Genomic DNA, 26,351 nt, shown 5'->3' with positions numbered 1-26,351 from the left:
AATATAGTTCTCTCTCACTTTATATCAATAAAAAACCAGTGTATGTTTGTATATTGAAACAGAATGTATTTAACTGTGTCGCTACAATTTGTAAGTCACTGGTCATCTTAGGCCCTTGGACTGTGAACAAATGACTTCTATAGGCTTACTCATGCTTTTGAGTATGTGTGTAAGTGTTTTCAGGTTGCAACCTGAGACTGTAAATCCTTTGGGAGGGAGACCATGCATCTTTGTATGTGTTTATACAATATCCAGCCCATTAGGGTCCTGATCTTGATATAGGACTTCTTGAATCTACTGCTATATAGATGTTTGTATTAATATTCTACATGCAGAGATACAAGCTCCATGGATCTAAGCAGAACTATGATACTGATCTCCTTTGCAAAGCACTTTGGAATCTACGGATGCAAAGCATTATATAAGAGCTTGGCATTAACTCAGCCTTAAGGTTGCCTTCCTCAGTTAAATCCTCTGCAGTTGTTAAGGTATTTCAGCTGGGGCAGGGAAAGCCATTTTTAGTAATGCAAATGCAACATCCTGATCTGAACATCTGGGTAAATATGTGCACCCATGTGGGTGGAGGTGGGGTGAAGATCGCTAACATAAACTCAAATCTTTAAGCCTGTTTTGCACAAACTTTCCAGAACAAGTCACCTGAGACAGAGCGTTGACAGTTTCCATCCCAAAATTTCTTTGAGAAATAGGCTAGCGATAAAGGCAGGCTAGAATGGAAAATTCAGTGCTTAACTGTGGTGGGCAGTAGACATTTTCACTATTCTAGATGGATTTTATTGCAGAGAATTATAGAAAATATTGAGGAACACTTTTCTTTAAAGCCATTTTCCATCATATTTTTTACTTTGGTTTACAAACACCCATGGCAGCTTGGTACAGAAATGTATTTCACAGGGGGCGGGGGAAGGAGGTTTTTTTTTCTGTTGCTTATGTGCAGTTTTTTTATCGGCTGGGGGGGTCACTCAGAAGCGTTGTGCTACTGGCATTTTTGTGTTCAAAATTGGGCCCTGGAATGTTTCATTTTGGGGGGGCGGAAAAAGCAGAAAGAATTGCTTGGTTTTTGCATGTATATAAAAAAGCATAGATCAACTTCTGGGTGCACCAACATGGACAGACTTCTAAACTCTCAATTCTTATTTCATGTATTCCCACTTTAAGAGTCCTTTGTGGTGCCAGAGCAATAGAAAGTGGCCGTAGTGTAAATGAGACTCAGGCCCATAGCATGTTTGCTCAAGTTTAGGCAGAAGTCTGGCATTTTGGAGTTCATTCACTTCTTTTCCTGGATGTTCCTTTGCATATGTTTAAAATAATTTTAGCAGCACTGGAAATGTCTGGCATTTTCACCAAAAACCCTGGTTTTGATAGGTCCATAACTCAGCTGTTTTAGTTCAGAGTGAATCAATTTCAGAATCTAATATGCACTCTAAATCTCATAGAGATGGCAGGAGATGCCTTTTCCTAGCAGTAAAATATAGTGCTCTGATTTCTTGAATTACAGCTCTGCCACGTTTAGAGACTTCATTGCTTGTGGTGCAGAGCCTTCCAAACATCTAATAACAGCCATGAAAGTAGCCAAATTCGAGCATGTGCCTTAAAGGCCTGAACTCTCAAAATGAGAAGATGAACAGGTGAAGTGTTCTAATTTATATGCATCAGAGTTTGGAAACAAAAGCCAGGCAAGAACTACGTTCAATGTGTTCCATGCCATATACTGTGTTTGTTTTTTAATTTTTCCTCAAAATATGCACATAACTCATGTCAACATCTATAGAAAATACCCACATGTGTCCAGGGGCAAAACTGTTCTTGCTCTTAAGTGATTTCATTGGAATGCAGTAGACTGGTGGCAAGGGGAATAGAACTGAAGTGTTCCTCAGTGGTTCCACTCCAAACCACGGTCTTAGCAAAGGAGCTTATGGGAGTGCAGATAAAAGAAGAGTTTGTATAGCAAATCTGGATTGATGATAGACAAAATGCATACAGTCAGAACAAATCATGACAAACTTCCGTAGGGCTCAACCTCACTCAGGCCAAGCACTCATCAATCTGAATCAATTCCCAGCCTAAGGACATGCAGGATCAGGCAACAAAATATCTGCAGAAAAATATGTGAAAAAAAAATATGGAAGTCCAATGGTGAGATAGTGGCAAGTGTGATTAGAAGAGGTTGTAGGCCCAATCTATATATAACAAAATCCTTTGGCATTTTCAGACAATGGTTACCTCAGGTGGTTGACAGTCATGTGTCATGACGTTCGGTGCAATCTGATTTGTCTTATTTTACATATGTCTCTCAATGTGGGGTACTTTTTTGGCTACATGGTATTTTCATAAATCCCTCTCATGCAGATACTGTAATTTGTAGTTCCACAGTCCTGCTGTGGCAATGCTTTCCGGTTAGAAGGAGGAAAGGTTCTCATGGTTGTTCATGCGTCGTCAGCACCAAACGAATGTGTCTGTGTCATAGTCAAGTATGAAACTTTCTAGAGCACTTAAAATTAGAGAGGAGCCTTAACATTTAGATCCAAATTAGAGTTAGGCTGCCAATTGCATTCAACACCAAATCAGGGCCGAGATTGAGGTTCACATGAATGGTGCAGAAATCTGGCTAGCTGTTCTTGTGATACTTTGGTCTCAACTGATGTAAATCTTTCCAGATCACCCATCCTCCTTTGTTCATTTTAAATGCACCTAATCCAGTACAAGTTGGGAGGGAGGGGGGAAGGACCTTCCAACCCAGTCCAGAACCAGCGGGGGGTTGGGTTCAGACCTGATTTTAAACCCCACTCTCCCTCTCTCTCCTCCAAATGTGAAGAGGTTTGGATTCGAGGTTTGGTTTATTTAAGCTCTAAGTCTAAACATTAGCTAAATAAATGAAACCCTGTGCCCTGTTTAATTTTATCTGTGCTTTGCTTTCAGGTGGTCCTACCATGACTTTTTCAATAGGTATCGAGTTCTTATGAAAAAGGGGGAGATCTCTAAAAATGACAAGAAGTTGATCTGTAAAACACTTCTGGAAAACCTCATTAAGGTGAGCTGGGATTGAAGCTTCGGAAACAATCATTAAAGCACTGAAGCTGTTGACACTGATAATATCTCAACTCACCTTCCCTTCCTCCCCATTTGCCTGCTGTGGCTGAAAATGCTGGTGTGCCCCTGGCACTCAAGAGTGTCTTCCAAAGTCAAACCATCTCAGAAGGAATAATGAGACTAAATGAGACATGGCATGAGATTGATTGATTGCATTCAAACTGAAAAAGCCTTTTTTCTGCAATTGAATTCCACAGCTCTTTCGTGGACAGTAGATGATAGTGAGTTACTATCCCCACAAAACCCATTCCTTTTCCTTCTTACTGACGATTGGAATAAAATCCTATGCGCACAGCATGAGGAATCCCAGTCAAGAGGACAGAGTGGCCAAAGGGCCTCTCTCTCATTGCACAGAGACCCCCACAGCCAGTCACCAATCACCTTTTCATACAAATGATGAAGAGAAAATGTCTGCTGAATGGGAAATTCTTAGTGGTCACATACTGTGAGAACAGTCTAGACACTGAGATTTCTTTTCCAATTATTAATTTGTTCTGTCCTTTTTTAAAAAACAAAATTTAACAAGCTCTAGCTGAGGGAGGTTCAGTTTGTTATTACTCAGGCTCCTTGGGGACCATATGAGTTCATTTTTTAATTTAAGGATATTTTCCAATGATTTTTTTTCTCTGTGATTAAATTTTTATTTCTGAGGCCTTTTTTGTTGCTGAGGCCTCTGACAGGTTGGCTGGTTGTTTTCTTGGGGCCCCGGTCCTCCTTCAACTTTATTCACTGACACGTCCTGTTGACATCAGTGGGTCTGCTCACAGTGGGTAAAGTTAAAGCACATGCACACCTTTGCAGGATCGCAGCCTTGACATTTTTTTTCTAAAGAGGTGATCTAAAGTTGCAAAATGCAGCTTTCGCATCCAGATTTTGAACATATGCTCAGTTTATGGGTTTGGCTTAGCCTGTTTATAAGGAGTGGGGCCACTTTTAGAGTGTTGACACAGATCTGGGTTCAGATTTTGGCACTCCTCTCATTTCCCACACAAGTTTGGGAGTCTTGAGCTGGAACCAAAATTTCAGAGCCAATCTCTTAAGTTTTGTCAAAATGGAGGAAAACAAGCTTTTGTTTTTCACCCTATCAGAGAGGATAACATGCCAAGAAAGTGTTTGCATCTAGTTTGCATATTCATTGACTAGAAATACAGAAACTGGAAACAGAAAGGACCAAGGTCCAGCAATGCCCATGCCTTACCTCATGCAGTTGTGATATTACATGAAGAATGCCCCTAGATCTGAAAACACCATCGGTTTTCCAGAGCAAGGTGACAAACCTTCATGGTCCCTGCTAATGCCTAGTTAGGACAAATCCCAGTAAGTTGCAAAACTCCCATTGACTTCAGTAGGACTGGGATTTGGTCCTTAACCCTTGTCAGCTGTTAGTGCAAATATGTGAAAATCGGGATTGTTGGGTTAAAAGAGTGAGCTTCGGCTTTATATGCTGAAACTGGTAGTGTGGGGATAAAGTTTGTTTAACCCAGTTGAATGGATATGGGAATTGAACTGGTAAATTTTATTCACTCTTGTCATCCTTATATACACTTACTCAGCATAGGATTCAGGAAAATGTTTGTCTTAACTCAGTTTCCCTTATGCTTTTGAAAAGGATCCTGACAAGTTCCAGTTTGGACGTACCAAGATCTTTTTCCGTGCGGGACAGGTGGCATATCTGGAGAAACTGCGGGCAGATAAATTCAGAGCTGCTACTATCATGATACAGAAGACAGTGCGGGGCTGGCTGCAGAGGGTGAAATACAGAAGGATGAGAAATGCTGCAATAACAATCCAGAGGTATACACGAGGACACCTGGCTCGCAGGTAAGCATCATCCCTAGAGAATGACTAGCTGGGAACTATAGAATGGTGAAGAGTTCCAGCTCTCTTATTAGAACTACTCAATCATCTGATACCCCTTGTGTTATGAAACCTGGGTACATTCTTAGATTCCAAGGTCAGAAGAGACCATTGTGATCATCTAGTCTGACCTCCTGCATAACACAAGCCATAGAACTTCCCCAAAATAATTCTTAGAGCAGATCTTGATATCACAGGTACATGATCTGCCTTATCTTCAGAAGCGCTAAGCACCTGCAGTTGCCATTGACTTTATAGGGAGTTGCAGGTGTCCTGTACCTCTGAAAATAAAGCCCATTCTGTGTGTATGTAGACCATGGACAGTGTGGTGTAGCTGTAAGAATAGGGGCGTGGGAATCAGAACTCCTTGGTTTTGTCCCCAATTCTACCTGTGATTTTTGGAAAGGTCCCCTAAATTCTTTTGGCCCTGTCTGCTCTCTTTCATGTTTAATGCACTGTTTTACTGGTGTTGCACCTGTGTGTTTGTGTGTAGTGAAAACATGACTTGAAATGTCACCTGGTAGAGCTCACGGCAGAGAAGATTCAAGGATTAGAGATGCTGCTGGAGACAATGATGGAATTCAGGCAGGGATTTGAAGGTATAATGCAGGAGAGGAGGTGATAGACAACCCAAGTTTTGCAGACACCTGCCAAACAAAAGGACTTGAAGGATGGACGGCCAGAAGAGAAGGATGATCCATGGAAGAATGTGACTACAGGGACAGGTCAGAAGAGGACACTAGCTATTGGCGGTAAAATGGAGTTGAGTAACAGATTTGCTGCACTGGGGAATGAGGAGGAGAAACTGGCAGAAGGTGAGGAAGAAAAGAAGGGAAGCCAATCCTTGCAGAAGAGATGAAGATAGCCAGGGACCGAAGCCTATGGAAGAATGGGGATATGATGTACAGGGGGCTGTGACAGAGAACATAAAACAGATTCATGCAAACACCAGGGAGAGACAGGTGCATGTGAGCGAGGACTAAAAACTCCAAAGAATTGACAGGCATGTCACCAGACCAGATTCAGAAAACAGAAGTGTGTGTGCTCTGCCAGGAGCAAGGGCATCAGATGTGGATGTGAGGCTAAAGAGGATTATGATGGGAGGGAGGAAAAATTCCACTGATGGTGCTGCATGTCAGGATGAATGACACTGCTGGATTCCCACTGGAATGGATTGAAATGCTCAGCTGGGTAAGGCATTTAAAGAAATGGAAGCTCAAGTGATTTTCAGAGGAGCAGTTCCGGTCCCTAGAGAACAATGGTGAAGGCGTGACAAGATAATGAAGATCAACAGATGGCTCAAGGATTGGTGCTCTGAGGAAGGCTTTGGGATGATCGACCATTCGGACGCATTTACAGAAAGAAGACTCTTATCAACTGATGGGCTCCACTTGACTACCTAGGATATTAACCTTTTGAGATCAAGCCTGGCCCAATTGATCAGAAGGGCTTTAAACTGGGAGATGAGAGAAGGTTGAGAGACTCGTGAAATCACCACACCTGGCTTCAGTACTTAGGAGTAGGAAAATCCCCTAAATGAAGACTGAGGGATAACGAAACACCATAAGCTAGAAAACCTGGTGAGGTCCAAGGGAAACAACTGAGTTGCTTGCACATGAATGCAAGGAGCCTGGGCAATAAATTGGAGGAACTGTAACTACAGGTACAGGAAGTCAAATCAGGTATTACAGTGGTTACAGAAACCAGATGGAATAGCCCTCGTGACTGGAATACAGATATTGAAGGGTTTGTCTGTTTAGAGGAGAAAGAGCAATACAAGCTTGGAATTTCTTCAAATGAACTATACAAAAATCATTTGAAATTTGCATCCTAAATAAAGGGAAGAAACTAGTCAGGAAAGGCTCCAGACCCAGCTGGATGAATAACCACTTTGAAAAGATTATTAGGAGTAAGCAATTTGTTCTGAAACCTTGCATACTGCTGAGGTCAGAATAACAGGTCTGTAATTGCCTGGATCACCTTTCCCGCACCCCTTTCTTAACTATAGGTACGATGTTAGCTATTCTCCAGTCGTATTGTCCTACCCATGAATAGATTTTATTAAAAATCCTTGCTACGGGACTAGCAATCTCATGTGCCAGAGTGGGTTTTTGATACTTTATGTTGGTGCCTTCAACCCCATTTAAGATTTCTCGAGATGGAATTCAGTCTGTTAGCTGAATGGTTGTTGAGCAGTAATCTATTCCTTGGCTCTGAGTTAATGTTTTCCATTCAGAGGTGCTGCAAAATAAGCTGCAGCCCAATTAACCCTGTTTGTACTTGGGTGACACAAGATGCTGTCTATTGAGCTAAGCTTACTCTTCAGGCATCCTATCTTTTAAACACGGTCAGTCCTTTTCTCCTGATTTACTGAGTGCAAGGTGATTTTTATCAGTTAATTTGGATGGCTGAGGTTGAGGAATCTCTGTCCCCTCAGAGATGACACACTGATTTCCTATAAATCCATCAGCTATATTGCTGATGTATATTTAGAGTTGTCCTAACTGAATTCACGCATTCTATTTGCAGTTATGAAATGTAACAACCTCATGGAAAATACAGTGATGGAAAACTCTATAATGCACAGAGCCAGGCAGTGGGATGATTTTATTTATAACAGTCACAGACATCTCACGTAGTGGCCACAACTCATGTCCAGTCAGTTCTTCATTATTATCACTGTAGTGCGCACGCGATCTAATCAGGGCTTTACGGTGCCAGGTATTGTACAAACACATAGACATGGTCCCTGCCCTGAGGACCTTACAGTCTAGTTAAAGTTGAGGCATAACAAGTGAGTGTGACAAATAGGAGGGGAGGGAAGGAGGACGACATGGGTAGCAGTAATTAATCTCACCCAATTACGTTGATTCACATTGTGCAACATTTGACAGTTACACACATTTTTAAATATTATTTGTTTGCGTCCCACCCTCTCACTCCTTTTTGCATAAATCAGTTCAACCCCATCCCTCAGCCTACCTATATATAGGCTTCTGGGGACATGTTGTTTCCAAGACCTTGGCCCTGTGATGGGGAATCAGGGAAGGCTGGCTAGCTCTTGCCCTCAGCTGTGGGGGGAACGTGCTGGGAAGACACGGCCTTAAATCCCTTAGTGCCCAAGAGTGTGCTGCCATAATGCACACTCCCTGGTATTGCTAAGAGTAGAAATAAAGGAGCACCTAAGGTGTTGGGGCTGCATTTCCGTTGTATCAGCTGATGAGGAAACACAGACCTTCCATGTGAACGGCATATCTTAGTAATGTGCCTTCATAAAGTAAGGTTTGCGCAAACAGTATGCAATGGAAGAGGATTATAGACCTAGCACAACCCAGGGAGAAGGAGGATGTATCGTACGTTTCTCCTGACAATTCCAAAGGAAAGTGAAGATTCTTCAAGACCTCATTGAGACCCTGTATCTCAAGCAGTCACAACACCTAGAGCTGGGGTGGGGGGAAAGCGGGAAGAGGGGGAGAGAAATCTTACTACTTGGTATTCCATATTCTCGTTCTATCCTGATGGACCTTACCTCAACCCTCTGCTTCCTTTGAGATGACCTTGCTGTGAGATCCATCTCTTTGTGCTGGGTGCATAGAGAATGGTGTAGCTGGATAAACAGCCCTTTTCTCTTGGTTATTAAGAGGTTCCAGTTCTGTGGGATGCACTAAGGCATTGTGTGCCTATAAGAAGGGAATGCAAGGGCCCGTACAAAGAGCCTTTTTAAAATTTAATGTTGACAAAAAGTTTAGCACAACTTGTAAAACGAAAGCAAATACCTGTGTGATGTTTCATGCTGAGGGCAATGAATACATCATAAAATCAGTGAAACAAGCTAACCATCAAACTAAACTGTGGTTTTATGGATATTTATTAAGAGATTTAACAATAAATTGTTCATACATTTTCCCCATGTAGTCTCAGAATGTCAGCGGCACACAAGGGTACTAACCACTTCCCAAATTATCCACTGTGTATGAATCGTTTGGAGTCCTGCTCATGAATGTTGCCAAACCAGCGCACATTGCTTTAAATGTCAAATCAATTTGCTGCTGTTTTGCTCAATGTACTTGTAACCAGTGAACATGCTGTCCTACTCTTGTTTTTGGTAGTAGGGGACTGGAATAACGAACCTTGATGATGATGGCTTAGAGTTTTGAGGATTTAAGACGGGGGGGAAAAGAAACCAAGAGAGAGTGGGAGGGAAAAAATAAACTTTTTTAAAGAGAAGCACTAAAAGCAGTTCCAAACATTACATTTGCTGTTTGTGTTTCAAATATCCCCAGATACAGCAAGCCTTTAATGGATGTATGCACATCACCACTAATTTAACAGGAGAGCTGGCATCAACTTCTTTTCCTGAGTTTACTGCTGTTTTTCTCTCTATCAAGTAGTGTCAAACTCATCAACAAAGGATTGTTTGCTAATGCAGCTTAATACCATCTATGGCAAAAACGTTGTGTATCGATATGGGTGACATAGTGGAATTGAATTAGTATTACCATTAACCTCTTCTTCCTTGCAATTCACAGATTGGCAGACCACCTAAGGAAAACAAGAGCTGCCATCATTTTCCAGAAACAATACCGAATGCTGAGAATCCTTCATGCTTTCCAGAAGATCCGCAACGCCACTATCACAATTCAGGCCTTCACTCGGGGCATGTTTGTCAGGAAAATTTACCACAAGGTACTATTACTTCACAAAATGTCACTGCATTGGGGAGAGATTCCTTTAAATTTATCTACCAAGAGTTCAGTCCAGTAATGTATTTGTTGAGGACGTTTTGATCTTTTCCCCCAAACTGTGAGGTTTTGTATTTCTAGAGTCCACAAGTATTAACTGCAAATATTGGAGCACTAAAGCTGTGCAAGCAGAAATGATTAGGCAGCAGCGCCTCAAAGGACTAGCTTAATGAAGTTATTCACACAAACAGATGCGTACGGGCATAGTGGAAATGGGGAAATGTCATCTGATGTAACACATCCAGTGAAAATCTTACCTGAGGAACAGTGTACACGTCTGAGCCATGCTACTGTCCGTTAAAGTCAAGCTTAAATGAAAAGTGCCTAGTCGCTTTCAGATTTACTGCAATTGCCTATTTAATTAATGATCTCCATTCATTTTAATACAGTAACAGATGCCCAGTGAGAGGAAATAAGTGATGCTGATGATCACAATAAATGACACAGGGAAAGACTGCTGGGCTCAGGAGATGGGTAATGGCACAGGGAACCCTCCACCTCAAAGTTATCAGCTGCCATCCAGCTCCATCTGTCATTTCCAAAAATGATTACCCTCTGATGGCTGTTCAGGGGTTTCAGTCTGGTTTCCAAAGGACAGGCAGCCATGTGACAAAAAGCATCACTAAGATTGATAATAAGTAAGGTCACTTGTACTCTGGGTCTAGAAAAGAGGTCAAGAATGAATGGGAATGTAGATCCCTGCAGGCCCCAGCTGATACCCATTGGATTAGGGAGTGGGGGGACTCGCACGGGCATTGCTCACACAATACCTGTTTTGTAGATGTCCATCTACAGGGCTGCTATTCTACCACTTTTCAGAAACGCTATTCTTTTTAACTATCCACTATTCAGGAGAACTCAAACCTTAAGAATCAAGTATTAGAGTTGGGTAGAAACCAAGCCTCTGGTTCCGGACACCCTCAAGCTTTAGGGAAGCTCAGATAGAGAGCTGGGTGCAAATGCAAACTTTACAGCTGATGTGTGGCTCCATGTATTGCCACATCTGGCACAGTGGGTTAGTGTACTCCCTCTCCTATTGCCCTCAGAAGATCTTAGTGTAAAATTTCATTAGATCACTAGGGGTATGTCTACACTACGGAATGAGGTCGAATTTATAGAAGTCAGTTTTTTAGAAATCGGTTTTATATATTCGAGTGTATGTGTCCCCACAGAAAATGCTCTAAGTGCATTAACTCGGCGGAGTGCTTCCACAGTACCGAGGCTAGAGTCGACTTCCGGAGCGTTGCACTGTGGGTAGCTATCCCACAGTTCCCGCAGTCTCCGCTGCCCATTGGAATTCTGGGTTGAGATCCCAATGCCTGATGGGGCTAAAACATTGTCGCGGGTGGTTCTGGGTACATATCGTCAGGCCCCCGTTCCCTCCCTCCCTCCGTGAAAGCAAGGGCAGACAATCGTTTCGTGCCTTTTTTCCTGAGTTACCTGTGCAGACGCCATACCACGGCAAGCATGGAGCCCGCTCAGGTAACCGTCACCCTATGTCTCCTGGGTGCTGGCAGACGCGGTACGGCTTTGCTACACAGTAGCAGCAACCCATTGCCTTCTGGCAGCAGACGGTGCAATACGACTGGTAGTCGTCCTCGTCGTGTCCGAGGTGCTCCTGGCCACGTCGGCTGGGAGCGCCTGGACAGACATGGGCGCAGGGACTAAATTTGGAGTGACTTGACCAGGTCATTCTCTTTAGTCCTGCAGTCAGTCCTATTGAACCGTCTTATGGTGAGCGGGCAGGCGATACGGACTGCTAGCAGTTGTACTGTACCATCTTCTGCCAGGCAGGCAAGAGATGAGGATGGCTAGTAGTCGTATTGTACCATCTTCTGCCAGGCAGGCAAGAGATGAGGATGGCTAGCAGTCGTACTGTAACATCTTCTGCCGAGCAGCCATGAGATGTGGATGGCATGCAGTCCTTCTGCACCGTCTGCTGCCAGCCAAAGATGTAAAAGATAGATGGAGTGGGTCAAAACAAGAAATAGATCAGATTTGTTTTGTACTCATTTGCCTCCTCCCCTGTCTAGGGGACTCATTCCTCTAGGTCACACTGCAGTCACTCACAGAGAAGGTGCAGCGAGGTAAATTTAGCCATGTATCAATCAGAGGCCAGGCTAACCTCCTTGTTCCAATAAGAACAATAACTTAGGTGCACCATTTCTTATTGGAACCCTCCGTGAAGTCCTGCCTGAAATACTCCTTGATGTAAAGACACCCCCTTTGTTGATTTTAGCTCCCTGAAGCCAACCCTATAAGCCGTGTCGTCAGTCGCCCCTCCCTCCGTCAGAGCAACGGCAGACAATCGTTCCGCGCCTTTTTTCTGTGCAGACGCCATACCAAGGCAAGCATGGAGGCAGCTCAGCTCACTTTGGCAATTAGGAGCACATTAAACACCACACGCATTATCCAGCAGTATATGCAGCACCGGAACCTGGCAAAGCAATACCAGGCGAGGAGGCGACGTCAGCGCGGTCACGTGAGTGATCAGGACATGGACACAGATTTCTCTGAAAGCATGGGCCCTGCCAATGCATGCATCATGGTGCTAATGGGGCAGGTTCATGCTGTGGAACGCCGATTCTGGGCTCGGGAAACAAGCACAGACTGGTGGGACCGCATAGTGTTGCAGGTCTGGGACGATTCCCAGTGGCTGCGAAACTTTCGCATGCGTAAGGGCACTTTCATGGAACTTTGTGACTTGCTTTCCCCTGCCCTGAGGCGCATGAATACCAAGATGAGAGCAGCCCTCACAGTTGAGAAGCGAGTGGCGATAGCCCTGTGGAAGCTTGCAACGCCAGACAGCTACCGGTCAGTTGGGAATCAATTTGGAGTGGGCAAATCTACTGTGGGGGCTGCTGTGATGCAAGTAGCCCACGCAATCAAAGATCTGCTGATATCAAGGATAGTGACCCTGGGAAATGTGCAGGTCATAGTGGATGGCTTTGCTGCAATGGGATTCCCTAACTGTGGTGGGGCCATAGACGGAACCCATATCCCTATCTTGGCACCGGAGCACCAAGCCGCCGAGTACATAAACCGCAAGGGGTACTTTTTAATAGTGCTGCAAGCTCTGGTGGATCACAAGGGACGTTTCACCAACATCAACGTGGGATGGCCGGGAAAGGTACATGACGCTTGCATCTTCAGGAACTCTGGTCTGTATGAACAGCTGCAGCAAGGGACTTTCTTTCAAGACCAGAAAATAATGGTTGGAGACGTTGAAATGCCAATAGTTATCCTTGGGGACCCAGCCTACCCCTTAATGCCATGGCTCATGAAGCCGTACACAGGCAGCCTGGACAGTAGTCAGGAGCTGTTCAACTACAGGCTGAGCAAGTGCAGAATGGTGGTAGAATGTGCATTTGGACGTTTAAAAGCATGATGGCGCAGTTTACTGACTTGGTTAGACCTCAGCGAAACCAATATTCCCATTGTTATTACTGCTTGCTGTGTGCTCCACAATATCTATGAGAGTAAGGGGGAGACGTTTATGGCGGGGTGGGAGGTTGAGGCAAATCGCCTGGCTGTTGGTTACGTGCAGCCAGACACCAGGGCGGTTAGAAGAGCACAGGAGGGCGCGGTACGCATCAGAGAAGCTTTGAAAACCAGTTTCATGACTGGCCAGGCTACGGTGTGAAAGTTCTGTTTGTTTCTCCTTGATGAAACCCCCTGCCCCTTGGTTCACTCTACTTCTATGTAAGCTAACCACCCGCCCCTCCTCCCTTCAATCACCGCTTGCAGAGGCAATAAAGTCATTGTTGCTTCACATTCATGCATTCTTTATTCATTCATCACACAAATAGGGGGATGACTACCAAGGTAGCCCAGGAGGGGTGGTGGAGGAGGGAAGGAAAATGCCACACAGCACTTTAAGCACAGCACTTTAAAAGTTTACAACTTTAAAATTTATTGAAAGACAGCCTTCTTTTTTTTGGGCAATCCTCTGTGGTGGAGTGGCTGGTTGGCCGGAGGCCCCCCCACCGCGTTCTTGGGCGTCTGGGTGTGGAGGCTATGGAACTTGGGGAGGAGGGCGGTTGGTTACAGAGGGGCTGCAGTGGCAGTCTGTGCTCCAGCTGCCTTTGCTGCAGCTCAACCATACACTGGAGCATACTGGTTTGGTCCTGCAGCAGCCTCAGCATTGAATCCTGCCTCCTCTCATCACGCTGCCGCCACATTTGAGCTTCAGCCCTGTCTTCAGCCCGCCACTTACTCTCTTCAGCCCGCCACCTCTCCTCCCGGTCATTTTGTGCTTTCCTGCACTCTGACATTATTTGCCTCCACGCATTCGTCTGTGGTCTGTCAGTGTGGGAGGACAGCATGAGCTCGGAGAACATTTCATCGCCAGTGCGTTTTTTTTTCTTTCTAAGCTTCACTAGCCTCTGGGAAGGAGAAGATCCTATGATCATTGAAACACATGCAGCTGGTGGAGAAAAAAAAAGGGACAGCGGTATTTAAAAAGACACATTTTATAAAACAGTGGCTACACTCTTTCAGGGTAAACCTTGCTGTTAACATTACATACATAGCACATGTGCTTTCGTTACAAGGTCGCATTTTGCCTCTCCCCACCGCGTGACTACCCCCTCAACCTTCCTCCCTCCCTGTGGCTAACAGCGGGGAACATTTCTGTTTAGCCACAGGAAAACAGCCCAGCAGGAATGGGCTCCTCTGAGTGTCCCCTGAAGAAAAGCACTCTATTTCAACCAGGTGACCATGAATTATATCTCACTCTCCTGAGGATAACACAGAGAGATAAAGAACGGATGTTGTTTGAATGCCAGCAAACATACACTGGAATGCTTTGTTCTACAATGATTCCCGAGTACGTGTTACTGGCCTGGAGTGGTAAAGTGTCCTACCATGAAGGACGCAATAAGGCTGCCCTCCCCAGAAACCTTTTGCAAAGGCTTTAGGACTACATCTAGGAGAACCGCGAATGCCAGGGCAAAGTAATCCTTTCACATGCTTGCTTTTAAACCATGTATAGTATTTTAAAAGGTACACTCACCAGAGGTCCCTTCTCCGCCTGCTGGGTCCAGGAGGCAGCCTTGGGTGGGTTCGGGGGGTACTGGCTCCAGGTCCAGGGTGAGAAACAGTTCCTGGCTGTCGGGAAAACCGGTTTCTCCGCTTGCTTGCTGTGAGCTATCTACAACCTCATCATCATCATCATCTTCTTCGTCCCCAAAACCTGCTTCCGTATTGCCTCCATCTCCATTGAAGGAGTCAAACAACACGGCTGGGGTAGTGGTGGCTGAACCCCCTAAATGGCATGCAGCTCATCATAGAAGCGGCATGTTTGGGGCTCTGACCCGGAGCGGCCGTTCGCCTCTCTGGTTTTCTGGTAGGCTTGCCTCAGCTCCTTCAGTTTCACGCAGCACTGCTTCGGGTCCCTGTTATGGCCTCTGTCCTTCATGCCCTGGGAGATTTTGACAAAGGTTTTGGCATTTCGAAAACTGGAACGGAGTTCTGATAGCACGGATTCCTCTCCCCAAACAGCGATCAGATCCCGTACCTCCCGTTCGGTCCATGCTGGAGCTCTTTTGCGATTCTGGGACTCCATCATGGTCACCTGTGCTGATGAGCTCTGCATGGTTACCTGCAGCTTGCCACGCTGGCCAAACAGGAAATGAGATCCAAAAGTTCGCGGTTCTTTTCCTGTCTACCTGGCCAGTGCATCTGAGTTGAGAGTGCTGTCCAGAGCGGTCACAATGGAGCACTCTGGGATAGCTCCCGGAGGCCAATACTATCGAATTGTGTCCACAGTACCCCAAATTCGAGCCAGCAACGTCGATTTAAGTGCTAATCCACTTGTCAGGGGTGGAGTAAGGAAATCGATTTTAAGAGCCCTTTAAGTCGAAATAAAGGGCTTCATTGTGTGGACGGGTGCAGGTTTACATCGATTTAACGCTGCTAAATTCGACCTAAAGTCCTAGTGTAGACCAGGGCTAAGTGAATTTAGCATGTCTCCTGTTTATTCCTTGGGAACAGCCATCCACATCTCTAGACCACCATACATTTGGCATATACAACACCCTGTATTCATGAAAGTGCCAAGATCAAAAATTACAGAGTGCTGTAAGTGAAGACTAAGAAGCATCAGAAGAGCTGTGTGGAGAAACTTCAATGGTGTCTGCCTCCTTAGTTCCTTGTTGTGCGCTGGACTTTGGGAAAGTCACTTAGCCTCTCGTTCCTCATCTGTAAAATGGTGTTAACAGCATCTCCGTACCTCACAAAGGTGTTGTGAGGGTAATTAATATTTGTGAGGTGCTCTGATAGTATAGTGATAGTCGCCATATACGTACTGAAGATAGATAGAAAATATAAACAGGTGGGGGGAAGCCCCCTCTAAAATAATAGCAATTAGTTGATCATTCATCTATTCTGCAACTGTTTTATTAGACTAATGTAAATCTGGGGGGATGTTACTTCAAATCGTTTTGGGGCAGAGGAGAAATGTGAGGGGAAGAAACAGGGCAGTGCTGTGCAGTAAATTCAATTGGGCCATTGTTACTAACCGATAGCAGCTTTGTTTGATGCTCCAGATTGTCTTGTTTCTACATGTTTCTCCTGATCGTCTTTTGTTTCTGCATGTTTTCTAGATCCTTTTGGAGCACAAAGCTACCATCATCCAGAAACATGCCCGGGCCTGGCTGGCTCGTAAGCACTTCCTGCGCTTCAAGTGTGCGGCTGTGGTCATCCAATGTTACTTCCGGCGCATGAAGGCCAGGCAAGAGCTGAAGAAACTGAAGATTGAGGCACGGTCAGCACAGCACTTGAAGAAACTCAATATTGGCATGGAGAACAAGGTGGTTCAGCTTCAGAGGAAGATAGATGATCAGGTGAGCCCCCGAGTATATTGGAACGACTTTGGTTCTGTTTCTGTCTTGCATGTATCACGCAGGCAGAATTTGGGAGGTGGATAAATGAGTGGCTGGCTAGACTTTATGTAACAAGTATTGTTCCAGAGTGGTTTATGTGGGGCTATACCTTCAGCACACCTGAGAATTTCAGCTGCTGCAGAATGTGGCTACCATGTATTCAATGTGACTTCCCATGAGTAGTGTGTTATGCCTTGCTGCCAATTGATGTATAGGTGAAGTTTAAGGGGTTGATTTTTGAAATATTGTGTTGTTTTCCATATGGGCCCTGCTTAACTTAGAGACTGCCACTCTCTGAATGATTTCAGGGTGGCTGCCAGCACTTGAGCTAGCTGCTGCCAGGGCATTCTCAGTGAAGGGTCCTCACCTCTGGAACATAAGAACAGCCATATTGGGTCAGATCAATGGTCCATCTAGCCCAGTATCCTGTCTTCCGACAGTGGCCAATGCCAGATGCATCAGAGAGAATGAACAGAACAAGCAATCAGTGAGTGATCCATCCGCTGATGTTCACTCCCAGTTTCTGGCAATCAAGTGACCATCTTGGCTAATAGCTATTGATGGACCCTATCCTCCATGAACATACTTCCTGCCCTTGGTCTGCCAAAGCCAGGACATGCTGCAAAGTCTGTTTCTTGGGGTTTTTTTTGTTTGTTTCCCCATCCGCTTCTGATCTGGAGGGAAGGTACAGTGGTTACGGGGTTTTGAACTCAGTGACTGACGAAGTGTTTTGTTGGCATTGTGCCAATTAAACTTCCTTGTTTAATTCTGTTACTAATATTTTACATGTGCCAAGAGATTACTGATTATGCTTTTGAGAAATGTAAATACAGTAGAATACTTGGTAAATGAGCAAGCATCACGGGAGTTAATGCTCTTGCTTAAGTTGTAGAGATTTCCTGCACACTGATGAGTAATGTGAAACAGATTTCACTGATCAATCAAAAGCACAAGAACAGGAAATGCTTGTTTCTCTGCATTCATTTACCAAGACTAACCTAGCTGTCACCATGTGTCACAGCTTGGCTAGCTGAAAAAATTGAAAGATGATGAAATCACATTCTGGAACTCAGTTTGACCAGATGTCTCATAGATAGTAACTAATATTTCTTCTTTGAGGAGTGTCCCTGTGGGTTCTCCACTTCAGGTGAATGCACGTTCCAGCGCCTTTGACCGGAGAATTTCAGCAGCAGCGCTCATCTGTGTCACGCATGTGTCTCCCCATCTCACGCCTTTGTCGGCACCTGTCTAGCGTATGTGAGCAGACCCCCCTCAGTTCCTTCTCAACCATCCTTGGCCTGAGATGGCGCTCCCAGCAATGCTTAAAATCAATAGCTAGTTGGGGATTATAATAGTCTTTTAGCATTCCCGAAGCTGGCAGGCTCCAAGTCGAGAGGCAAACAGAAGCCTACCTCCTCTGCCACCGCACCGACAGAGCTGCCGAAAGATGTGGCACCGAGGCGCTTGCCACAGGCTATGGCGCCACCTTCCGCTCCCATAGCAGAGAGCGCTTGCGTGTCGGCACCGACGCCTGCAAGTGCAACATCGTCGTCGGCACCGACCCCCCTCGGCACTGAAACCACCGACACTGCACCATTTCCTGCACCACAATGACTTACTGATGTCAGCGACGCCAGAATCACCACGCTTCGATACCAGTGTATCTCCGGTAAGCACGGTCCCATGTCAACCCACCACACCTTTGGCTTCTCTATTTTCCAGCAAGGAGGAAGACGAGGAGGAGAAGAAGGGTGCTTTTTCAACACACCACTCCAGTTCCATCCAAACTACTTCAGCTTAGGCCCACCTGTAGAACCTAAGTCCTACCACAGGGTTGACACCCAGACCAGGTAATGGCCACACATAGATGCCACCACCTCTGCCATTCCCCATGCAGTGGCCCTACTGGGACCCCTGGAGGGCACACAAGAAACAATATGCCTGGCTCCCAAACTCCTACAGGGAGAGGATTAGATTTCCCCCACCACCTTCACTGGCTATACCATCAGAATCTCTGGAGGAAAGTTTTGAAGAACAGGAGGAGGCCCTGGAGCAGGAAACAACACCATCAGCCAACATTTCCGTCTCTTCCCCAGGTAAGGCCATAACGCTACGACCACCCACAGCTTGTGATGATTTCAAATGTTTCCAGGAGCTCTTCAAAAGAATTGCCAATTCCCTAGAGCTCCCCCTAGAGGAGGTTGCAGAGTCCTGACACAAATTACTGGATATTCTTCAAACTTCATCTTTGTCGAAAATAGCGCTTCTGATAAAAGAAGCACTTATGAAGCTGGCAAAAAAACATGGCAGACCCCAGCAACAGTACCACCCACTTGCAAGAGAGCGGATAAAAAAAAATACGTTCCCTCAAAAGGGATGGACTTTTTATTTTCTCACCCCACTCTGAACTCTTTCGTTCTTGACGTCAATCAATGAGGCAAGACAAGACCAATCTAGATCCACCCCATATGACAAAGCATGGAAACAATTAGATCTTTTTGGTCTCAAGGCCTACTCATCAGCTGCTCTTCAATTTTGGATTGCAAATTACAGTGCACTGATGGCGAAATACAACCACACAAACTATTCCAAACTCACAGGCTTTATTGATTACATACCGAAAGACAAAAGAGACCAATGTAAAGCCATCATCTCCGAGGGCCATCTCCTAGGCAGAAATGCCTTATAGGCATCTCTAGATACAGCAGACATGGTGGCACACTCCATGGCCACAGCCATAGTTTGCATTGAGCTTCGTGGCTCCGCCTATCTGGCTTCCTAAGGGGAGTACAATCCACTGTGGAGGACCTCCCTTTTGATGGCCAGAAGCTCTTTCCAACAAAGACTGACGAGTCCCTCCACGCCCTGAAGGACTCTTGGGCAACCCTTTGTACCCAGGGGATATACACACCTCCAACAAGAAAAAACAGGGTAAATACTATCCCTTCCAGCAGACAAGGTCTGCCGCATATGCCCAACAACAGAAGGATACAACACACAAAGGCACAGACAGAGATCTCCAAGGCATTGACCACCTGCGCCTCAGTCATTGGTGTCCCAGGAACCCTCTGCAAAACAACAATTTTGAGGGTTTGGTCGAGGGCTCAAGTGACCTCCCAGTTCCTCAGCGCTGACACCATCATTGACCGTCCCCCATTTCAGACACTGTCTGACCCCTTTCTGCTAAGCATGGAAATCCATCACCCTGGACAAATGGGTTCTAGAAATAATGCACACAGGCTGTTCCATACCTTTCCCCTCCATCCCTTCAACTCATCCTCCCTCCCCATCCCTCTTCAGAGACCCCCTCACAAACATCTTCTGCAGCAAGAAGTAAACCACCTCCTACATCTGTGCTCCATGGAACAGGTACCATCACAACACAGAGGGAAGGGTTTTTAGTCCCACTACTACTTAACCCAGAAAAAGAACAGGGGATGGAGACCTATTCTAGACCTCAGAAAACTCAACCAATTTGCAAAGGTCTGGCAGTTCAGGATGGTCACATTAACAGTAATACTAGCCCTGGAACAGGGGGACTGGTTCTCAGACCTCGGCCACCAAGACGCCTATTTTCACGTAACCATGCATCCCGCTCACAGGAGGCTTCTCAGGTTTACTCTGAGGACAGAACGTTATCAGTACAAAGTTCTGCCTTTCAGCATCTCGACAGCCCCAGGGGTGTTTTCCAAAATTCTTGTTGTTGTGGTAGCACACCTTCGCAAGCAAGGGGTAATAATAGTTCCCTGTCTGGACGTTTGCCTACTAAAGGCACTCACTTGGGCACGTGTCCTGGACATTACTCACAGGACAATCGCTCTCCTTTCACAGCTGGAATTACAACTAAACATGCAAAAATCAACACTGACACCCGTGCATAAACTGGATTTCATTGGGGCCCTTCTCAATGCTCTGGAGGCCAAAGTGTCACTACCAACAAACAGACTTGTCACTATAGTCAATCTGATCTCCGCAGTACTGAGCAGCCCACAGATAGCAACACAGACTTACCTCCAACTATTAGGTCATATGGCAGAAAGCACATTTGTGGTACAACACGCAGGACTTCTCATGCGCTGCATTCAGGACTGGCTAAGAACCATCTACTTTCCATAAAGACACAGCCTGAACAAGCACCTCACCGTGCCGCTCAAAGTCAAAGACTCTCTACACTGATGGACAATGGACCCAACCCCACAACATGTGTGTGGGAGTCCCTTTCACACAGACTCTACCTTAAATGATTCTCACAACAGATGCCTCCTTGATTGGCTGGGGGGGGGGGGCTCACCTATAGCACCACATAATTCAGGGCAGATGGTCGTCTTCTGAGACATTGTTGCACATAAACTTCCTGGAACTGTACGCAGTTTACAATGCATCTTTGCACTTCCTACCATTAATCAGAATTGAGACCATAAGGGTAATGATGGACAACATTGCCTGAATGTTTTATATAAACCGACAGGAAGGAGCAAGATCACACTCCCTATGCACTGAAGCTATCAAATTGTGGAATTGGTGTATCCGGCACAATGTCAACATATTAGCCTTGTGTCTCCCAAGATGTTAAAACACCACAACAGATACATTAAACAGAGAGTTCTCCCAGGGAACGAGTGGGAACTAAACAACACAGTCCTGCAGAGCATATTCAGACACTGAGATCACCCATCCATAGAACTCTTTGCAACATCTCAGAATTGCAGTTCTGCTCGAGAGCAGGGTTGGGCTCCTGATCCCTGGGGGATGCCTTTTTCATCAAATGGGACACGTCACTGCTATAAGCATTTCCCCCTATACCCCTGCTATCAAGAGTGCTTCACAAAATAAGGACCAGAAAGGCCAAAGTCATCTTGATATCCCCCACATGGCCCAGACAAACTTGGTACTTGTACCTGTTGAGGATGGCAGTATGTAGGCCACGTACTCTTCCTCTTTTACCTAACATTCTATCGCAGGATGCTGGACAGGTTTACCACCCGAACCTGGAGAGGCTTCACCTAAGAGCATGGAACCTACATGGTTCCACCATGACAAACTGACCTGCTTGGAACAGGTGAAGGACATATTATTAAACAGCAGTAGGACAACCACATGTAATACTTACCTGCATAAATGGAAGAAATGTATCATCTGGTGGCAAAACAAACAAGCCCGGGCTGCTACCGCTCCCTTACCAATGATATTAGAATACATATTAGAACTTAAAAAATCTGGCTTATCTCTTGGCTTAATTAGGGTATATCTCGCGGCTATTACCTCTTTTCACCACAAGGTGAATGGGATATCTGAATTTGCCTATCCTATAACTAAATGCTTTCTAAAAGATATCAGAAACGTCTAACCTGAAATTCGAGTACTTACCCACCTTGGGATTTGAACTTGGTTCTCTGCTGCCTCACCAGAGCCCTATTGGAACCATTAGCAACATGCTCTCTGACACACCTGTCAAAGATGGTGGCTGCCTTGGTTGCGATCATGTCTGCTTGACAAATGGAAGAGCTAGGGGATTGTATGGCACACCTCCATACACCCATCTTTTTCAAGGACAAGGTCACCCTAAGACCTCATCCTAAACTTTTACTCAAAGTACCTTCTTCTTTTCACTTGAACCGACCGATCCATCTTCCCTCGTTCTTCCCTAAACCCCATGGGAGCAAATGGGACTCAATATTACATGCTCTGGATGTAAGACGCACACTAGTGTCCTACCTTGAAAGAACTATGCCCTTCAGAAAGTCAGAGGCTTTTCGTTTCAACTTTGGACCAATCTAAAGTTTCCGCTAGCTCCAAACACACTGTGGGTGCGTTCAATTTATTGGATGCATTCAGCTTTGTTACCAACAGAAGGAGTTACAACCCCCAGCAGGGATCCAAATCCACTCCTCCAGATCCTTATCAACCTCAGTAGCCTTTTTAAACAAGCACCGATTATAGACATTTGCAAAGCAGCTACCTGGGTATCTGCTCATGTTCACAGAACACTATGCAATAGACTAGGCTCAAGATCAGACACACTGTTAGGACTTAGTGTATTGTCATCAGTTACCCATGCAACTCTGAAGCCCCTTCCATCCACCAAAGAGCACTGCTCAACAGTCACCTGGAATGGAGCACCTATGGGGACATTCCTCAAAGAAGGAGAGGGTTACTCACCCTGTGCAGTAACAGGTTCTTCAAGATGGGTGTTTATGTGGGTGCTCCACTACCTGCCCTCCCCCCTCTGCTTCGGAGTTCAATCTACGGACTGTACAGTAGAGAAGGAACTGACCGGGGGGGGGGGGTCTGGTCATGCGCGCTAGATAGGCACCAAAAACGCCATGAGATGGGGAGAGTGCATGTGCGACCCAGATGAGCACTGCTGCTGAAATTCTCCGAACAAAAGCTCAGCTGAAGTGAGCTCCCACAGGGATGCCCATCTTAAAGCACCTCAGTTACTGCTGATGAAGTGAGCCGTAGTTCATGAAAGCTCATGCTCAAATAAATGTGTTAGTCTCTAAGGTGCCACAAGTCCTCCTTTTCTTTTTGCAGAGGGTGAGCAACCCTCTTTTCTGAAAAACCTGCCAGGTTGATTGCGGTGAAAAGTAGAACCAGGCAATTTCAAACCACAAGCTTGAAAATCCACAATAGCTAGAATTAAAACACCCATTTAAGAAAAAACACTTTTTCCAAATTTATGTCTAAAGCTTCCTGCTTTAACAAATATCTGGAATGCAGAGTAACTACTGCATTCCAGTGGACCCTACCATAGATTCTGGGAGTCAATTCATTTGACAACCAACTAGAAGGTAATGAATACACTGAATAAATACAAAGTTTGCAAAGTCTTTTGAATAGGCTTGTTTTAAATCTGACCAGCCATCTTTGTGATACAAATATATTGCATTTTGAAATGGTACGTTTTAGGTGACAGATGCCTGACAGTTTGAGAGACAGTTTTAGTGTAGTGGCTTTTTGAAAAGATGAAGTCATTAATCAAGTGCTGTTTGTCATAAGAAGGCTACAGAATAGCTTCTTGATTACAGGTCCTTTAGCAAGAAGAATTCAGTTTAAGGGATTTTCCCTGTTCACTATCGAGGAAGTGAGCTATTCTAATGAGATATGTTTTGTATTTTCCATTTAGCTTCACAACATAACATGAGCATTTAAAAGGCAAGTGTTGGAGATCATCCAGATGCCTCAGTTGTACGATGGCAAAATTCCTATTAATGTGGGCTCTTCAATTGTCCCTTTGCAGATAAATTCTTAAGTCACTCCTTCACTACAATTCACTTGGTGGTGGTTTTCAGATAAGTTCTCATTCTGGTTACCACATACACAGACGATAAAAGGTGCTGAGGTTTGTGGTACCCATTCATTAGCAAGAACCTTTTGTCATTCTGTTGCGGGCAAGTCAGGAAACATTGTGTATCACGTGCAGTCTCTCACAGCTTTAAAGCTCGCATACCTCTGTACTACACAAGAGTTCCTGTTGGCTGCCTACAGTATTGAAGAGGATAGGAAATTTGTATGTGCCGTCTTAAATACGTTAGTCCAGACAATCGAGCTATCTGTAATTAATACTGTGAGCCAGTGTCACCACCTTCAGCTTCAAATGAGTGGCACCCACTTATGGCAGTGATGAATGAAGCCTGTGAGCCCAATTTTTAATCTTGGAATTAGACTGAATTAATCTTTCAACCTGGATTAGACTGCCCAATTTGCACCACTTGCATCCACACCTAGGTACCTAAAATTGATATTTAGAGACCCAAGTTCCCAAATGCAGAATTAGTTGCTATATCTTAGCCACCTAAGTTTGATTACTGAACAGGCAGCTTACATAGCAGCACGCAAGTCAAAACTAGAATCTAGACTCTACAAAAGCTAGCCTACAGTGAGCCCATTCACAGCTGTTTGTAGTTGTGTAGTCCATGCAGAGTGCACAAAGAACACCTTTTTGTGAAGGTTTACATCATGCTAGGAGGAAAAAGTCACCAGCTTGTTTTCATCTGTAAAAACACGGGCCTGTCCTCATTTAACCTCAGCTCACACTGAATTAAGTAAGAAAATTTTAACTCATTGAGACAGATCCCCTGAGTGGGGATTTGCTGTGTTATAGAAGAAAGCTCCCACCAAACCAAGCTTTCTGCTCGTATCTATTGTATTGTTCCTCAACCACTTGTCATTATTTGCTGCAAGGAAAAGGGTGCAAAGATAAAAACAGAGGAGATATGATCTCCAGATAATGTTGGCTTTTCTGATCCTGAATGGCAACACATTGTGCGGAGTTATCATTCAGCTGGGAAACAGGGCTTGGGAAGCTTATAGGTAGATAGAAATAGTTGGTTTAGTGCTGTGTTAGAGCTGGGCCTTTATTTTCAGACAAATAGTTTATTTGAAAAATGCAGTTTTGGTTGACCCAAAACTATTTGCAAATTCTCTGGATAGTTTTGGCCAATTTTGTGTGTGCGTGTGCTTGATTCACAAGGGGAGTTTTGCACTATTTACAAAATCGGGAGGAGGTGGTGGTGCTGCTGGGAGTGCCCCTTTAAACTTTCCGCTCAGTAGTTAGGGTCCTCTCCTGGGATGTGGGAGACCTGGGTTCATTTCCGCCCCCTTGCCCCAATATAGAGCAGGGATTTGAACTTGGCTCTTCTACCTCCCCAGAGAGCACCCTAACCACTGGGCAATGTGGTATTTTGGTATCCTGTTAAAGCTCTTCCATGTAGTATAAATAATTAAATATTTAGTAGAGCAGGGTCTGGGACTTGGCCTTGTACCTCGTAAGAGAGTTCACTAACTACTAGACTATCATCATTCTCTTTTTCACCCAATGACTATTCAAGTATTTCATACAAAGTGGAACAGCTTCATCAGGAGAGATTAAGAATAACCCACCCCAGCATAGCCTATAGCCTGGTGGTTAGGGCATTCACCTGGGAGGTGGGAGACCCCAATTCAAGTCCTTGCTCCACATCAGGCAGAGTGGGGAACTGAACCTGAGTTCCCCACATGCTTGGTTGATTCCCCTGCCCACTGGGCTAAAAGTTATAAGGTATGGCTCTTCCTCCTCTGTCTGTTTTGGGACTAGTGCCAAAATCCCCTAATGAATCTGTCGCTTCAAGGGGAAATGTTCTCTTTGACCCAAAATGCACTTTGTCAATTTGCTGAAAAATTCTGAAATTTTCCAGATTCAGTTCAGGTCAAACCAATTTTTTTATTATTATTTTTTAGAACTGCCAATGAACTGAAAAATCAGTTATTCATCCAACACTCCTCCAAATCGCTTGTTAAAGTTTCTCTTTTTGATGAAGTTAGATTTTGTACTTGATGCACCTTTCAGAGGGAAGAATTTGTACCCTCTAATCCTCTCTGCTTTCTCTCCAGCAAATCATTCCGAGCTCTCTATTCAGGAAAGACAAGTTTCACTGGGATCACCATTTCTTACTGTTTTGGGGGTGCAAACAAGCCTCTCAAGCAGCCTTTTACTTGAATTTTAATTTAGGGCCTGTCTAGTTATCGTGACTCTTGTTCATTTGCTGGTGGCCTGTGACAACACACTTTCCTCCCAGGTACCTCATTTCATCACATCAGGCCTATTATTTTAGCCGTTTATGCTTCCATGTTGTGTGTCCTAAAAAGGTGGTGAAACATACGTATAAAGTAGCTGTCTGTGACTCTCCCCGTGAGACTGTTACCAAAGAAGCGCACAGTGAAGCTGCATAGCTTTGCATGCATGCACACACCCCATTGGTTTTCAGAGGGGGTATGGTTG

At 44.9% G+C, this 26,351-nt stretch overlaps 1 protein-coding gene across 1 annotated transcript in view; it reads left to right on the top strand.

Moving 5' to 3' along the window:
• Positions 1-26,351, top strand: part of MYO5B (myosin VB) — a 244,499-nt gene that overhangs the window by 148,221 nt on the left and 69,927 nt on the right. Inside the window, exons 18-21 of the mRNA XM_077817114.1 lie at positions 2,938-3,049; positions 4,718-4,929; positions 9,495-9,651; positions 16,313-16,552. Of these exons, the coding sequence (XP_077673240.1) occupies positions 2,938-3,049; positions 4,718-4,929; positions 9,495-9,651; positions 16,313-16,552 (721 nt within the window). The remainder of the gene's footprint in view (positions 1-2,937; positions 3,050-4,717; positions 4,930-9,494; positions 9,652-16,312; positions 16,553-26,351) is intronic.

This window comes from Eretmochelys imbricata, chromosome 5 (assembly GCF_965152235.1).
Source record: "Eretmochelys imbricata isolate rEreImb1 chromosome 5, rEreImb1.hap1, whole genome shotgun sequence".
Taxonomy (NCBI): Eukaryota; Metazoa; Chordata; order Testudines; family Cheloniidae; genus Eretmochelys; species Eretmochelys imbricata.
Note: the sequence above shows the minus strand (reverse complement) of the source record. Positions and strands in the feature narration are given on the sequence as shown.